The sequence below is a fragment of the Odocoileus virginianus genome, chromosome 4, assembly GCF_023699985.2.
Source record: "Odocoileus virginianus isolate 20LAN1187 ecotype Illinois chromosome 4, Ovbor_1.2, whole genome shotgun sequence".
Classification (NCBI taxonomy): Eukaryota; Metazoa; Chordata; class Mammalia; order Artiodactyla; family Cervidae; genus Odocoileus; species Odocoileus virginianus.
Window position 1 is genome coordinate 66,422,992 of NC_069677.1, and position 17,157 is coordinate 66,440,148.

Genomic DNA, 17,157 nt, shown 5'->3' on the forward strand with positions numbered 1-17,157 from the left:
CTGTTTTTACTTGCTTGTTCTATCAATTTCTGAGTGAAGTTTGTCAAATACTCTCACTACTGCGATGGGTTTGTCTGTTTCTTCTTGTGGTTCTTTCTGTTTTGGCTCTACACAGTGAAGAAATTTAATTAGATGCATGAAAAATTTAAATCTTCATGCCTTTGGTGAAACAAATCTTTTATTATCATGACATGACTAAACTTCTGGAATTCTAGCAATGTTTACTTGCCTGAAAGTGTGTTTTCTCTGGGGCTTCCCTGGTGGCTCAGCAGGCAGGAAACAAGGGTTCAGTCCCTGGGTTGGGAAGATCCCCTGGAGAAGGAAATGGCAATCCACTTCAGTATTCTTGTCTGAGAAATCTCAGGAACAGAGGAGGAGCCTGGAGAACTACAGTCCATGGGGTCACAAAGAGTTGGACATGACTTAGTGACTAAACAACAATATAGTTATACTTGTTTTCCTTTGGGCAGCATTTTTACATCTTATCTCTTTTTTATTCTTTTACTTTCAACCTTAACATGTTCTTATGGTTTAGCTATGTCTCTCACAAGGTTGTTGTTATTTTAAAATCCAGCCTAAAAATCTTTGACCTTGAACATTTGATCCTATTCCACTTACTATATCTACTGATTTGTTTGGTCAACCTGTATTATTTCATGCTTTTTGTCTCTCCTTTCTGGCTTTTTATTTAAACTGAGTTTCAAGTTTTCCCCTTCTACTAGTATGGGGAAGTGGTACTATTTCTGTCCCTTCAGTGGTTATCCAACATTTTATAATGTATATTTAAAACTTTAAATGAATCAAAATCTTTGTCTTTCTCTTGGATAATACAAGGTTCACAGAACATTCAAACTCCACTTACCTCCTTCCTCACTTTCCAAAGATTGTAATATGCTATATTTTTCTGTCATTTTAAAAAATGTCACAATTATCTCTTTCATGTAGTTTAAATACATTCTGGATTTGCCTGCCTAACTAATGCTTTTCGGCTTACCATTTTTTCTTGCATCTTAGGTCTTCCTAAGATTTGATCTCACATTTCTTCTGCCTGAATCTTTTAGGATTTCCTTTGGTGAGCTTCTGCTGAGAGCAAACTCCCAATTTTAATTTTTCAGAAATTTCGTTTCACTTTCATTTTGGAAAGATTTTTACTGGGTATAAAATCCTAGTTTGGCAATACCCTGAAAGGAATTGTTTCATTGTTTCTATTATGAACATTGAGTTATTCATCAGGCTATCATTGCTTTGAGGAATCTGTCAAAGAAAAAATTCTGCTTTTATCTCATATTTTTCTCTTGGTCTTTGGTTATCTAATTTCATGACTTTATGTCTTGATATGGGCTCATTTTTATTTATTCTGTTTGAGATTACCTGGATTTTGAGTACCTGGGAGCACTGTTCTTCATCAGTTGGAGAAAATTCTAAGCTTTTGTAGTTTCAGATGATATCTATGATCCATTTTCTCTCTGCTTCTCTGGGACACTAATTAAACATCTATTGGACTTGCTTTGTATCATCCCTGTATCTTGCTCTCTCTTCTGTAATTTGTCCTCCCTCTTTGCTACATTCTGCATTTTTTCTGCTCCATCTCCAGTTAAGTAATTCTCTTTCAGCTTTGTCCAACTGCACTTTATTTTTATTTTTCATTTCTGGAAGTTATATTTGGTTTTCAAATCTGGTCTACCATTTTTAAGTGACCCATTCTCCTGTTTTCAAGTATGCCTCGTGTTTTTAAAAGTGTACTAATTTGCATTTTACAATCTACATTTGATAACTCCAGAATCTGTTTTCTTTTTTTTTTTTCAGAATCTGTTTTCTTTTGGAGGGAGGTGTGTGGAAAATAGGCTGTTTTTGCTTCTATTTTGAGAGTTGTCCCCAGCGATGTGGTCTCCTTATATGCATGTTATTCATTGTGTGCTGCTCATAGTCCTTGAAAAAACAAGAGATGTGGTTTTACTGTGATCTGGGAGGAGGGATTGGTTTTTCCAGAAATGAATGGGATTTGGTTCTATTGTGCACTTGAGATTTGTTTCTGGAACCACTTTAACTCATGACCTGAGAGTGCCTCTCCCAGTCCCTCTCCCCATTCTAGCAATGCAGATTTGGGCTTTAATTCTGCTCAAGGGTCAATACTTGATCTACACTCTCAGGAACAGGCTTTTCCTCTCTCATTTTTTTCCCCCTCATTTCTGTTCAGTACCAAGGAAACTTCATCTGTTCAATAAGTCAATCAGTTCAGTCTCTCATTCGTGTCCGACTCTTTACGACCCCATGAACCGTAGCATGCCAGGTCTTCCTGTCCATCACCAACTCCTGGAGTTCACTCAAACTCATGTCCATTGAGTTGGTGATGCCATCTAACCATCTCATCCTCTGTTGTCCCCTTCTCCTACTGCCTTCAATCTTTCCCAGCATCAGGGTCTTTTCAAATGAGTCAGCTATTTGCATGAGGTGGCCAAAGTATTGGGAGTTTCAGCTTCAGCATCAGTCCTACTAATAAATATTCAGGACTGATTTCCTTTAGGATGGACTGGTTGGATCTCCTTGCCATCCAAGGGACTCTCAAGAGTCTTCTCCAACACCACAGTTCAAAAGCATCAATTCTTCAACACTCAGCTTTCTTTATAGTCCAACTCTCACATCCATACATGACTACTGGAAAAACCATAGCCTTGACTAGACAGATCTTTGTCGATGAAGTAATGTCTCTGCTTTTTAATATGCTGTCGAGATTGGTCATAACTTTCCTTCCAAGGAGTAAGTGTCTTTTAATTTCATGACTGCAATCACCATCCGCAGTGATTTTGGAGCCCCCCAAAATAAAGTCAGCCACTGTTTCCACATCTATTTGCCATGAAGTGATGGGACTGGATGGCATTATCTTAGTTTTCTGAATGTTGAGCTTTAAGCCAACTTTTTCACTCTCTTCTTTCACTTTCATCAAGAGGCTCTTCAGTTCTTCTTCACTTTCTGCCATAAGGGTGGTGTCATCTGCATATCTGAGGTTACTAATATTTCTCCAGGCAATCTTGATTCCAGCTTGTTCTTTATCCAGCCCAGTGTTTCTCATGATGTACTCTGTATGTAAGTTAAATAAGCACGGTGACAATATACTTCGTCTGTTCAGTACCGAGGAAATGAGGCAAAAGAAAGAATCTAACTTTACTTCTGGGGTCCCAACTTAATGGGAAGGGTCTACACGCTCCTTGACTTAGGTGAGGCCTACTTGGTCATCTGCTCTGTCCCTTGAAAATCTATCAAGATTATAGATCAGCAAACATGTCTAAGTGTCTGTTAACTTTAGTTTCTTGTTGTATCTTAGATTTTGGCCTGCTCATTCCTCCTTATATTAACTCTTGGATTTTTGAAATATTTTTTATTTTATTTATTTATTTATTTATTTTGATTTTTGAAATATTTTATCTAGTATTTTAATTGCACTCATTAGAAACATTGGCCTTAAAACCTAACCCATCATGCAGGTAGCAGAAATCACATCTTCATCTTGCTTTGATGTCCTTTAGTTTCACTAGGTGTAGAGTCACGATTTAACCCTACGTAGGATGCACTGTGATTCGTGGAGCTATGTATTCATGTTTATCAGCTAGCTCTGGGAATTTTACCTTTTAAAATGGTGCCTCTTCTCTATTCTCTTCATTAAATATAACCAAGTATTGCACATTCCCATTCCATCCTTCATACTTTTTAACTTCTCTTTCATACAGTCCTTTTCTCTTTGCTGTCTTCTAAGTCAATTATTTAGTTATATCTTCAGGATTAAATCCCTTCAGTTATGCCTAGTCCATTTTTGACTTGTCCATTGAGTTGATGTCAGTTCCTTTATTTTTCATTTTTACTGTTAACTTTAAGTCAGTTTATTCCTTTAAAATGTTTAAATATATATATTTATTTGGCTGTGCTAGGTCTTAGTTGTGGCATGCAGGATTTTTAATTGAGGCATGCAATCTTAGATGTAACACATGGGATCTAGTTCCCTGACCAAGGATCGAACCCAGGCCCCCTGCATTGGTAGCTCAGAATCTTAGCCACTGAACCACCTGGAAGTCCCTAATCTATTTATTCCATATGTTTCTTATTGTAAGCTCATGTTAATAATTATAGCTACTCTGCATTTTATCTATCACTTGATGATGGGATCTGTGTTCCCATGCTTCTGAGGTAGCTGGTCTTATGTGTTTGGTAACTATTAAATAATGCTATGAGAATTCTGTTGGCCTAACTTGGAAGTTTCCCCTCCAGGGATCTGATTCGGCTTCCACTGGCATCTCCCACCTGGAAATACTTCAGCCTGTTCTAATTCCCCTATTCTTTAGCCCCAGACCTCAAATATAATTGCTCCCAGTCATCTAAGCTGCAAAACCAGTCCCTACTCTGATTAATCCAGATTTAGTTCTGCTTTGGGCTTGGGGTGGTGGAGGGGAGGGAGAAATGTCCTTGGGGGAACCCTTCAGTTTCTTGCCAGCAATGCCTTAAAAAGCACGTTCTAAGATCAGCTATCATGGAAGAGGTGAGCTGTTCAGGGATCCGGTTTTACTCATGATACCAAAATCAGATGTTCACTTTTAAAACCTTCATTTTATGTCTTGAGATATTGAGCATGACTATTTATGAACTGTGGGCTTCCCAGGTACCTCAGTGGTAAAGAATCCACCTGCAATGCAGGAGACATGGGTACAATCCCTGAGTTGGAAGATCCCCTGGAGAAGGAAATGGCAACTCACTCCAGTATTCTTGCCTGGGAAATCCCAGGGACAGAGGAGCCTGGCGGGCTATAGTTCATGGAGTGGCAAAGAGTCAGACACAACTTAGTGACTAAACAGAAATTTTATGAACTGTACTTTGATATTTCCAGTATCTTAAGTTTTCCTGGATTTCGTTCTGTAGCTTTCACTAGAAATTTACTTTTTCCTAAGTATTTTTTATTTCACATTATTAATTAGATTTATTTCTTCAAACAGTAAGCATGACTATGAACTGTGGCCTTCCCTGGTAGCTCAGCTGGGAAAGAATCTGCCTGCAATGTGGGAGACCTGGGTTCGATCCTCGGGTTGGGAAGATCCCCTGGAGAAGGCAACAGCTACCCACTCCAGTATTCTGGCCTGGAGAATTCTATGGACTATATAGTTCCTGGAGTTGCAAAAAGTTGGACATGACTGAGCAACATTCACTTTCATTAGACTTTAAATACATGTTTAAAGTGAATATTAAATGTATAGCTAATAATTTTCATATTGTGGACACAACTGTTTAACCACTACCCAGATCAGAATGTAAGAGATTTCGATCACTTGAGAGTTCCACTAGGTCCCTTGTTAGTCCAACCCCCCCTCCACACCTCCTGGTAAACATTAATTTGGCTTCTGTTAACTAGTTTTGCCTGTTCTTGGCCCTCACATAAATGGAATAGAGCATATACTATTCTGTGCTGGGCTTCTTTCATCAGTTTTTGATACTCATCTGTGCTATGGCATGTATCAATAATTCCCATCTTTTTACTACAGAGTATTCCACTATGCAAATTACCCTTATCTTGATGATATTTAGTAATGAAGCTGCTATGAACATTTGAAGACACATTTTCATTTTTCTTGGGAATCCTTTCCTCTATAAATGGTAGTAATTCTGGCTACTAGAATGGATAATTTTAAATTTCCCTAGAAATAGAACTTCTCCAAAGTAGGTTTATCATCTTACACTCTAAACAGCAATGTATGAGTCCCAGTTATTTGTATATCCTTGGTATGGCATCTACTTGTCATTATACTGGGTGCACTGTAGTGTTCCTTCTTGGTTCTGTTGGGTTGGCCAAAAAGGGAAAACCCCAGTGAACCTTTTGGCCAACCCAGTTATTTGTTAATCAGGTTAAGTATCTTTTCTTATTAATGTCCTACCAGATAAACTGTGACTTACTTTGTTTGCACCTGCATTTTTCATTGTATTTTTAAAATTCTGATGTTTGTTTTTAATGGTTAGTGTCATTTTTGGTTAAACTAGCTTGTCTACTTCAAGGTTGCAAAGATATTTTCTCTAGGTTTATAATTTTAAGACCAAAATCCATCTTTTGTGTACAGTTAAGTAACTTCATTTTTATCCATATTATTGTCCAGTTGCTCTAGCATACTTATTGGGGGTATGGAAACAAAAACACAAAATCAGTATATAGTTTAGAAGATATAAATCAAATAATCTGGGCCACTAAAACATGTAGTCCACATAACTTTGATTAACTTTATTGGTTAATCTTGAAAGCTATGTCAGAAGTAGCAGTTGAAAATGGGCTATTTATTCTCAATAATAAAGACTCAAGGAAGGATTGTAAGGTGCTTTTAAGGAATAACACAAAAAGGGTCCACAGCACTAAATTTCATTGTACTGGATATGATGAGCCCCTTTGAATTAGACTAGGTTTAGAATTCTGGGTTTACCACTAGTTTCAAAATGCCAGGTCAGTTATAATTAGTTTTAATTCCCAGGAAAGAATAAAAGGGGCTGTTTCTCCTAATGGGCCGTTAGAACACTTTGATCTTTTCTTCAAGTAACACCCCTCCCTGTATCAGTCTGTCAAATTTCCATCTTTGTTTCAAAGTCTGGGTAAAATACTATTTTTTCTTCCTGGTAACATTTCCAGATTTTTCTAAGAGAACTAACTAATCGCCACACTTCAGAGAACACAGGACACGCCTGAGGTTCACAGGTAGTATAACTGAAGGCAGCCCAACTAAGACAAATTTAACCTCATGTTTATAAAATCTGTTGGCACGTTTTGGTGAGAAAAAAATTGTTTCTCGAATAGCCTCAGGATGTAATCCAAGCTCTATATAGATCAGCTTCAGGCAGTCCATGTTCTTCCAATTTACAAACTGAGCTCCATTTCTCATTACTCCCCAATGTTTCATTCTAAGCCAATCCCCATCTATCTTTATAGTTTTTTAAAACATCATCTCAGTGTCATCTGAAGTGCTGATGAATAACCTAGTATAGTGACAAAGATTCAGAACACTGAAATTAAAAAAAGCCCAGCTGTAACTAACAAACCCTTGAATACCATGTGTCTATTCACCCAATCTATAGGCTGTTGGGAAATTACTATATAAACACAGCAATCGACAAATTTACCGAGTTGACTCCATATATAGTCATCTGGTCTGTGCAATGCAAAAAATTAAGAAAACAAAGGAAACCACTGAACTACACTTTGCTTGCTTGCCTGAGTTTTATCAGCTGTACAGATGTCATACCTTAAGAAATCATAAATTCAGATTCCTTCCTCTATCACAGCTCCTGATAACTGGTAGTGAACAAACATTCACAACATTTAAACTCAGGACATTTGAGCTAAGTCATACCAACTTCAACCATTATTTTGTCAGTATCTTCACTCTATACACTATTTCAGTCTCCAGAAAGAATACTGCAAGGAGGCCAAACAATTCCAAAACTTGAGAAAAGGAACATGGCAAATTTTTCCTGGTTTCCTATTCTAACAAGTTTCCAGCTCTTTTCCAGTTTAATTATTAATATTCTTAGTTTTCTCAAAGGATGAAATTAGAAATTTCTTCCTAAACTAAGAATGGGATCATTTGACCTTTTAATTGCTACAGACATCTGTCACTAAGTCTAGCAGGTAGGACACTAACACTTGAAAAAAAATGGCAATGCACTTTTGTTCTACACATAATTGTAAGAAAGTATATATTCTTACTATACCAGAATATTAGGACACATTATATAAAAACTAAAAAATGAGACACTATTTTCATAACCATATTTTAATTTTTTGAATTTTAACAACTCAAAATTCAGCCAGTTAACATAAATACAGAGTAAATGCACATAATTTACAGCCACATACAGGAATTCAAGAATAGCAAACCTCACACAAATGGTCAAAGAATATCAACTCTTTGAAGTTGATTATTTAGCTACAACTGACAGGTCATAATTTAAATGTTCACATATGCAGGGGTACACATTCAAAATGTTTAACAACACAAAAACGTAGTAAAAGAGGAATCTTCAGTTTCTAAAAGGAACAGCAGAAAAAGCAAGAGTATAGACTGAGAAATATAAGGGCACAATGGAGAAGAGATTTGTGTAAGCTGAAAGTTTGTACACTGTATTAAATACTTTTATTTAATTAAAATCCCCTTCCAATTTAAATCATTTAGAAATATCTGTATTCTTAGGAATGTTGAAGTCATGATCAGTAAAGGCTGAACTATGACATCCACCAGCCCCAAAGGGGTCCTGATGGTACCAACAGTCTGGGCAGAAGAGCATGTAAACAACAAAAGACAGCACGGACAATGCTGGAAGATTAAAGGATAAACTGATTCCTAGCACTTAATTCTTTCAAGGTCAAATCAATATTTTTAGTGATCTAAATCTAAAAAATGCTGACATATTTATACTCCAGTTAAAGAGTAAACACTCATTCTTCTTAACAACCCAAACTCAGCTATTCCTAATATAACAATGCTATTCCATAATGGGCATTTGGTTTTAGGAGACAGAGACATGGTTAAATAATGTAAATAATATTCTCTCTTGGTGTCAGTTGAAAAAAATCAATTACTTGCGGGTCCCATCTAGTAAGATTGGTTCCGCAAAGTAACACACATAAGGAAAACCAAGACAAAAGCTTTGGTGACACAGTTTTTTCCCTGGATTTAAAAGCACTGTGTGGTACCCCACAATCACAGGTTGGTGATTCTCAGATGTACACTTTGAAATCAAGTAAACTGTTTCTGTGAGTCAGAAGTACCAGAGTTCTTATCTGCTGCTCTATGAATATGCTCTTCAATATGTACCGTGTTGAACTGAAAGGATCAATTCAATTTTCTGAGAAGATTCTCAAATAAAAGTACATACCAATTTGAAGAGTGCTGACTACCTCTATACAGTAATAAAGTTAGAATCTGATAGATGAAAATTAAACAGTATTAAAAAATTTCAATGCTTTAAGTGTGGTTTGCTTTTTAAATGCTTGCACAAATTAAAAAAAAAAATCCCAAGAAATGTTTCAGAGACAGACTTTATATACAATTTATATATATATATTTTTGTTAAATTATCTGTCATAAACTGCAGCAGACTGTGCTTTTGGGGGGACAAAACAATTAAACATCATCGCTTCTTTCCAGTTGTTGCACAAAGAAACAAAGTCTGAGACTCTAAGATCCTTTTCTTCCAGCACAGAAATATACTCACTTTTAAAAGCTGAATACAATGCACTAAAAGGTCAAAACAAATACAAACAGAAACAGAATATGAGTTCATCCTTGAAGGACACTTGTTATGAATGTGCTACAACTAAATAAGATGTTCCTTAGTTGCTGGTTTTCATATCATTCTTAACCATTTGTGGGTATTCAGATCACTAAGATTATAGAGTCTCTTGTACATTCGACACAACTAAAGTTTACAGATCTTCACAAGGCAAATGGCACTGTATTAGGCAGTATAAGCGGCACCTGAAAATCAAAACACTATAGGTTGACACTTTCTCTACAGATTTAAGTTATAAACCCTATTACTGTTTTCTTTTTTTGGCATGTTTCTCACAATAAATGTCAAAGTTGAAATTTACCATAAAAGATATGAATAATCCCAAAGGTAATGAAACTGAATTTGCCTTTGGTCTCCAAATAGACTGGAATACTAATTCCAATCAAAGCACCTCAAAAACATCCAGTTACTGTTGATTACAAGGAAGTTAAGAAGGTGGAGGAATTTAACAGGGCACTGTGCTTCACTGGTGACAGGGAGAAAACTTGCAACATGCTATGTTTTTTATGTTAGGGGCACTGCAGTACACATAAGAATACTTAAAACATTTATATTAAAGATCCCCCAAACAATATACCTAAATCCCAGAAAAAAATGTTATGAATACTGTTTCTGCCTAATACATTAACCAATGTTTTAAAAAAATAATCTAACATGGGAATTCTCTCCTACTCACACCACTCCCCCCAACCTCCCAAAAGGCCACAAAAGTGCATTCACAAAGAGTCATTCTTAAGATACAGCCATTGCACACAATGTACAGTTCATGTATGCTGAAATGAGTACCACACTGGGGTTTAATGGTATAAGCTTCATACACCAGTACAGCAACAATCATAAGCAAAGGTCTTTAATATTACAGACTTACAGCAAGTATCTTCATAAGGGCCATACATATAATACACTTACAGTATTAAAAGGTGCAGTTGATCTCAATAGCAAAATGTAAAAGCTATCACTTGTTAACACACTTAATCTGAATTAACTTGCATCTTTTTTTATGATTTACTATTCAAGAAATTAGGATGGAATAAATTTCTTATTCAAAGGAGACTGTTCACTTATTAAACTATAAGTCAATTAGGATCACTATCCACTCAATCAGATAACAGAGGCCCTTCTTCTATAAATGTTTATGCTGCCCCAGATACTTATAATGTTGCCTTAAAAAGAAAAACACCTTTTAAGGGCAAAGATGAAAATTACCATTTTCTCTACTAAATAAATGCAATGTATGGAGATTTTCCAGAAATAATCTAAAGATTCAAATTCTTAATGTGAAACCAGAGAAAGATCCAGAAGCAGTACCTAGGTTTGATGGGTGATAATTCAAGTTCATAATTACTAAGTCACTGAAGAGACATTGCATTCATTCATGTATCATTAGGTTAGACAAGATAAGAGGACATGCTCAAGTTGTCGAAATGGCCAAGAATCAACATTTTACTGGCTTATTTTGTCCCAAACTATTACCATTTGAGTTGATACACTGAACAATTTTAGTGTTCACACTGGGCTGAACATAACACACCTGTGAGCGGTAGAAACCAACACATTTTAAAACTAAAAGTAAGCACAATATTTAGACACTATTTCATTTGTCAAAGACAGTGACTCCTAATACCAAACAATTAACTTTAAAATACAGTGCCAAATCCTCTCAAGGAAATGTAAATACTAGTATCGTTATTTTCCAATTTCATAGGAACTATATAGAAGCCGGAAGTTAGAAATTTATGACTGTTAATACCTTCTTTGGATAGTTCTAGTATATAGTTATGGATGGCTTTGTCTAGAAGACTGGAAAGTGCTCATGGAATAAACACTGTACTCTGGTTGCCATAAATCAACAAAATGCCAACGGTATCCTGCGGACATGATAGAGAAAATGGCAATTTTGAGGAAGGAGTGCTTCTAGAGGCTTTTTCTTGGGAGGCAGCCATGGTTTTTTTTTTTTTTTTCACATTACTAAAAAGACTAAGTAATGTGGGTACAATTATTTTAATTCTACAACCAAACTTTCACTTAGGCATAGTTCCATGTTCCCACACTATTTTCCTTCTGTCCACCATGCTGGCTTTGGTACTCCATGGTCCAATTTCTCTTTTGGTCTTCCCTCTTTATAGCACAGCAGTTTGGCGGTGCTATCCATTGAGCAGGTAGACCACCAACTCATAGGTGGCCATCATAATGGCTGTGTTTGGAATCTGTCTCACCAGATGAGTTGTCAGACCACGGTAAAGAGACCCATAGCCTTCTTCTTGAACAAGCAAAGATAATGTCTGAAAAAAGGATCTATATTTTGTTCCCTCTTCACGCAGTCTTGTTCTTACAACTTCTGTATAGGAAGAAAAGAAGTCATGTTATTTAAATGTCAATAATATCTTTATACCCTCCTAATATTGAGCACACTCCATTTATCAGACTGTAAGCATGAGCTCAGAATAAGTGAGTGATTTTTTAAAATGTAACTTGCTGACACTAGTTATTTTAACAACACCAAACTCCGAAGTTAGCTAGCTAAAATCACGCATATTAATTATAAAATTTCACAGGTTCCTGAATTGTAGAAGGCAGAATAAACAAAAGTATCTGTTGCATACTCGATATAGATAAAAGGGAGAAAAGATGTGATTAAAAAAAAAAGGTAGAAAAGGAAAGAGAATACAGGTGGTATCAAAGATGAATACAGGACTTGCCTGATGGTACAGTGGATAGGAATCTGCCTGCCAATGCAGGGGACATGGGTTAGATCCCTGGTCAGGGAAGATTCCACATGCCAAGGAACAACTAAGCCCATGTGCTGCAACTACTGAGCCCTGCGAGCGCCTAGAGCCTGTGCTCCACAACAAGAGAAGACACCGCAATCAAAAGCCCCTGAGCTCACCAAAACGATGAGTAGCCTCTGCTCACCATAACTAAGAAAGCTCTCATGCAGCAACAAATATAAACAAATCTAAGGGGGAAAAAAGCCTTATGCTACTCATACATATTTAATTCCATTATGATGAACTGTATTTTGTTATACTATAATTCAGTAAAATGATAAAATGTTCTAAAAAATGGGCCACTGGCTGAAGTGGGAAAATATTTCAGAGTTAATGGATTACTTAAACACATTCAGGGTTTCCCTGGTGGCTCAGTGTGAAGAATTCTCCTGAGATGTGGGTTCGATCCCTGGGTCGGGAAGATCCCATAGGGAAGGAAATCACAACCCACTCCAGTATTCCTGTCTGGGAAAACCCATGGAAAGCAGTGCCTGGCAGGCTACAGTCTATTGGGTTGCAAAGAGTCAGACATGACTGAGCAACTGAGTAACAATATACACTGTCTCGTCCTCTTACCATGTGGATATGCTATACTTGTGGCACATGTTTTTGAGGTGGCGGCAGCTAGCATCATTCCCACAAAATCTGACACTTCTTTTACAGACTCTTCTTCATTTTCCATTGTAGAAGCAATTTTATATTCCAGTAGTTTTTGCTTAATACTTTCATATATAACAAAATGGATAACAGTCTCTGATATGCCAGCATATGAAGCAGACATGCCCCTATAAAATCCTCTAAGTCCATCTGTCTGATACACTTTACGGACACACTCGAAAGCACCCATTCGCTTTTCCCCACGGTTCCTGAAAGGCAAAAAGGGAAAAAATCTTATTAACATAAATAAAGTAGTACAGGTTTTTAAATAAAGTAAATACAATATATAGGAAGAGGCCATTCTACTGAAGAATAACCCTCTTTAATTCATGAGGAAGCACAAATGGGAATTTAAAAACATTTAGAGTTCCTACTCTTTTGTCTCAAATCTGTCATATCAGACAGATAACTTATAATGTAGTTTATTTTACTGAATGCAAAACACACTACATTGAACCTTCAGTTTCACTGAAGTTTGTATTGCAGGAATAAGCAACAAATCCACTGTGACTGCAGTTCAAGAGAAAAACAAAATAAAAAGCCCTCACATTATATTAAATGCAGTTCTAAGTTGAGAAGATTTCTTCAGCATTTAATAACACATAAAAATAACGACTGAGACACCAATGACAACAGAATATTAGGAAGTACAATTAAGGTAATTTCAGTGCACCTGAGGAATTCTTCCAAGCCCACCCAACTTCTCCCCAAAAGTGACTGGGTAAATTTAAGTCAAACTTTCTATGATCCTTTGAAGGTAATGGCTGTCTCTTTTACCTCAGTAAACAGTGAATGAGTACTTCTACAGTTATCAAGTATTTTTTAAGCACTGTGCCCAAGACAACTTTCTTAGTGCTGCTTAAGGGTGCAGCATCTACTCTTGGATATAATTTTGAGTTCATAAAAACATTTATTACCTTCACTATGATTCCCCCAATAGAACTTTATCTTTAAGAAATGGGTTTAAATTCTACCCACAGGGAAAGAAATAGAAAAGTTAACTATTTATAAATTATATACAACCTGCTTATGATGTAACAAAATAAAAAAAACAACTAAGACACCTACCTGATAACCTACAGATTCCTCCAACTTTATAAACTAGTAACTGTCTTGAATAACTATCCTCAACTAATGGTACAGAATAAATACCTTCTTTGTTGAATGATCCATGCAACCAACTGTAATTAGTTTCGGCGGTCAGATTCTTTCTTACAAGGAAGTTAAGAGACCTCTAAGTCCTACAGGATAACATGCAAACACATCCGCTCTATTCTCAGTCTCAGTGTTGTAAGGTAGCACACTTTCAAAACAACCTTTCACTACTACCCCAACCCCACTCCTAAGCCTAAAAAATTGTGCTAGCTTTACTATCATTTTTCACCTAAATCTACCCTCTAACATACTGAAGCATACATACCCCTTGTAGTTTACAACAGTACAATACAGACTGGCATCTCACACTTTTTAACCTTTGGGTTGTCTTATCTACCACTACCTTTCACATCTCTGACTTAGAAATAAACTTTGAGTCTTGCCATAACATTGTACTTAAGGTTTCACTAAAAATTATTCCAGATGAAACAAGGACTAGACATTTCAAGTCTCCAAGTGACATACAATTCCACATGACAAAAGGTGGAAAACAGATCTTTAAGCAGGCATAATTGTTAATGATTTCTTATATCAGTTTTATTTATAATCTACAAGATATAACACTAGACTTCCCAAACCCTAAAATATAAGAAACAGTGAAACTCTTTTATACATAGCCTACTCCAGACTGAAGAGTTAAATTAGTTTCAAAACTATGAATGTGATTATTATTACAACACACCAGACAGGATCATCTCTCTAGTTAAAAAAGTGTTACCCTCTCCCCATCCTTCATTCTGAAGGCCAATGGGAGCTGAGATTGCAGGACTCTAAGCCACACCACTTATGGCCTTTCAGTTCCCAGAACTTGCCACAGGCACTAAACCTAAAGATATATGAGGTGTGCACTGACGAATGCCTCTGCTTAAAATGGGTTAAAAAACCATTCATTGACTATTCCATTAAATTGGTCCCCACTGTTTCCAGAGATATCTCTAGAACCTACCAGTACCTGCTCATTACAGATGTATTGAATGAATGAATCTTGCTGCCATAAAGTGACTGGGGATAACAGATGAAGTTCATGAATACATGAGAGCTAAATCCCATGCCAGAACACTCTGCTGTACAAGGTTCTTGAGTTTGAGCAACGATCCTCAAAGACTCAGTCTAGACTCACTGATCATGTAAGTTAGTTTATTTAGGTACTTAGAAGGGCTGATTATAATCACACATGGGGTGAATGAAAGTATCACTGCTCGAGCTAGGTCAACAGAGGTCCTTTTTCTTCTTCTTTTACTGAAAAACACAATGCATAATATACTTTCTTTCCTAGAAATTCTCGTACATGTAAATTATTAACATCACTTTTGCGTCTGATGGTACACCTAAGTTTCAAAACCAAATAAAACAAACAAATTCAGCAGCAAATGAGGGCAAAAACATGGTTAGATACCTGGCACTGAAATCTCACTGACATAAATTTATAGAAAAAATTTAGTTGAAGCCAAGTTTAATGAATTAACATACCTTGCATCAAGCTGTAATCGAGTCTTTATAAGCCAAATGGGGTTGGTCGCTGTGATTGCGGTAAAACCTAAACAAACATGTTTAAAATGAACTCTGGTAAAAATGAAGAACACACTATTAACCCCAAGGTTTTTTAAAACTTTATGTAAGTCTATATTTTAAAAAATGCATATAAATATTTACCTATAAACTGATGTATGCTTTACACTTTTGTTTTACAAATCCATTCACAACCATGAACATTTGTACTTTATTTTCAATTTAGTCTCAAATTCTGACTCATAACTAAAAAAATTTTTAAGAGCAAAATCTGATTATATATAATTCCTCTTCCAATACATTCCGAATACCCTCTGGGCACCCTCTAGTCTCTAAATTTAGAAACCCATTTTTGCAGACACACAGAAATTTTGTGTATTCTAGGGCTTTTTAGCATGCAAACTCTACAACAGCTACTTGGGGTCCAACTAACACCACAAATCACTAAGTTCAAAATGGAGTCTACATAAACGTCAGCATTTACCAATACTTGATTTTAAGTTGACTATATGACAAAGAATTATTGTTTGGCCTTATGAATACTTTATGTAATCATACACTTATTAATACTGTTAAAATAATGGTTTCACAGAGATATGGTTTCTGTTAAAGAATTAAAAAGGGCAGATCTATTTTTTCATCCGCTTAAAAACATATAAAAACTTAAAAGTATAAAAAGTTACAAATCAGAACTTCCCTTTCACTTTTAGACACTGAAGAGAGAAACTGAAGGTAGAAGTTAGCTTTATTATACTTTAAAACTAAAGTACTATGTATTAACTATCAGTGTGGAAGGGTGGTCCCCTAAGGTGGCTCATTTCAGGTAGTAAATTAAGATCTCTTGTAGGTTTCTAGGCTAGTGTGTATCTTTTACTTGCTATCTTCCTAGAGCTATGGAAAAATAGCACATGAAATGCAATCTTGATGATGGAAATTTAGGAAGATTGCTTCATCTATACAAAACAGGGTTTTCATAATATAATGCTTGTGAAATATTTAAGATTAGCTGCTACACAAATTTCATAGAATTACCTTTCATCAACCTACATTTATTCAATTGGCCTTTAAATTCAGGGAAAACTTACATTCAAAAATGTCTAAGGATCTTAACTGTTAATACTTTCTAATCAAATATTAGCAGATCAAGTACATTATTTTTAGAAAGGCTCTGAAATATAATCACCACACTAATATTAGTAAAGTCAAATGATGTGGTACTACATTGTTTACTAATTGGAATTTAGTCTCACAGGTTCTTTCCCCTTCTATAATGTCAGATCATTAGCTAACTCAAATTTTACTCCTTTAATCCATTATAATACTGCAGAAATAGCCAGATGTTTCACAAAGAGATGCTCAAATTGAATCTCTTATCAACTAAGATAAATGAAATAAAAGTTTGGTTTAATTAACTCTTTTAATAAAATTTTAATGATTATATAGTCTCCATTTCTCTTAAGTGCTTTTAATGCTACATACATACATATAAAACTAGAAAGGGATCAACAATTTTGTAAGGATCAGCCAGTACCAAAACAATAAAAATTGAATGTGCTGGACAGAGTGTCAGGAAGATGTTTTAAAAGGTTCTTTTCATGCATATATTCTTGATAAAAGGAAAGAGAAGAAAACTATGAAACCAGATCAGTTTAAATATTTTATTTGGAATAGATTTGTGCATGGCCTGGCTTAACTGAGAATAAAGTTACGGACTTTATTGGAATAAAGTCTCTTGAATCTCATTTTTCTAAGTGAAAAA

General features: G+C 35.8%; 1 protein-coding gene across 1 annotated transcript in view; it reads right to left on the reverse strand.

Annotated features, from left to right (window-relative positions):
- Positions 1-7,774: 7,774 nt before the first annotated feature.
- Positions 7,775-17,157, reverse strand: part of SLC25A36 (solute carrier family 25 member 36) — a 39,470-nt gene continuing 30,087 nt past the window's right edge. The window contains exons 5-7 of the mRNA XM_020903516.2: positions 15,360-15,426; positions 12,654-12,943; positions 7,775-11,647 (exon numbers count right to left, since the gene is read on the reverse strand). Of these exons, the coding sequence (XP_020759175.1) occupies positions 11,454-11,647; positions 12,654-12,943; positions 15,360-15,426 (551 nt within the window). The 3' untranslated portion in view covers positions 7,775-11,453. The remainder of the gene's footprint in view (positions 11,648-12,653; positions 12,944-15,359; positions 15,427-17,157) is intronic.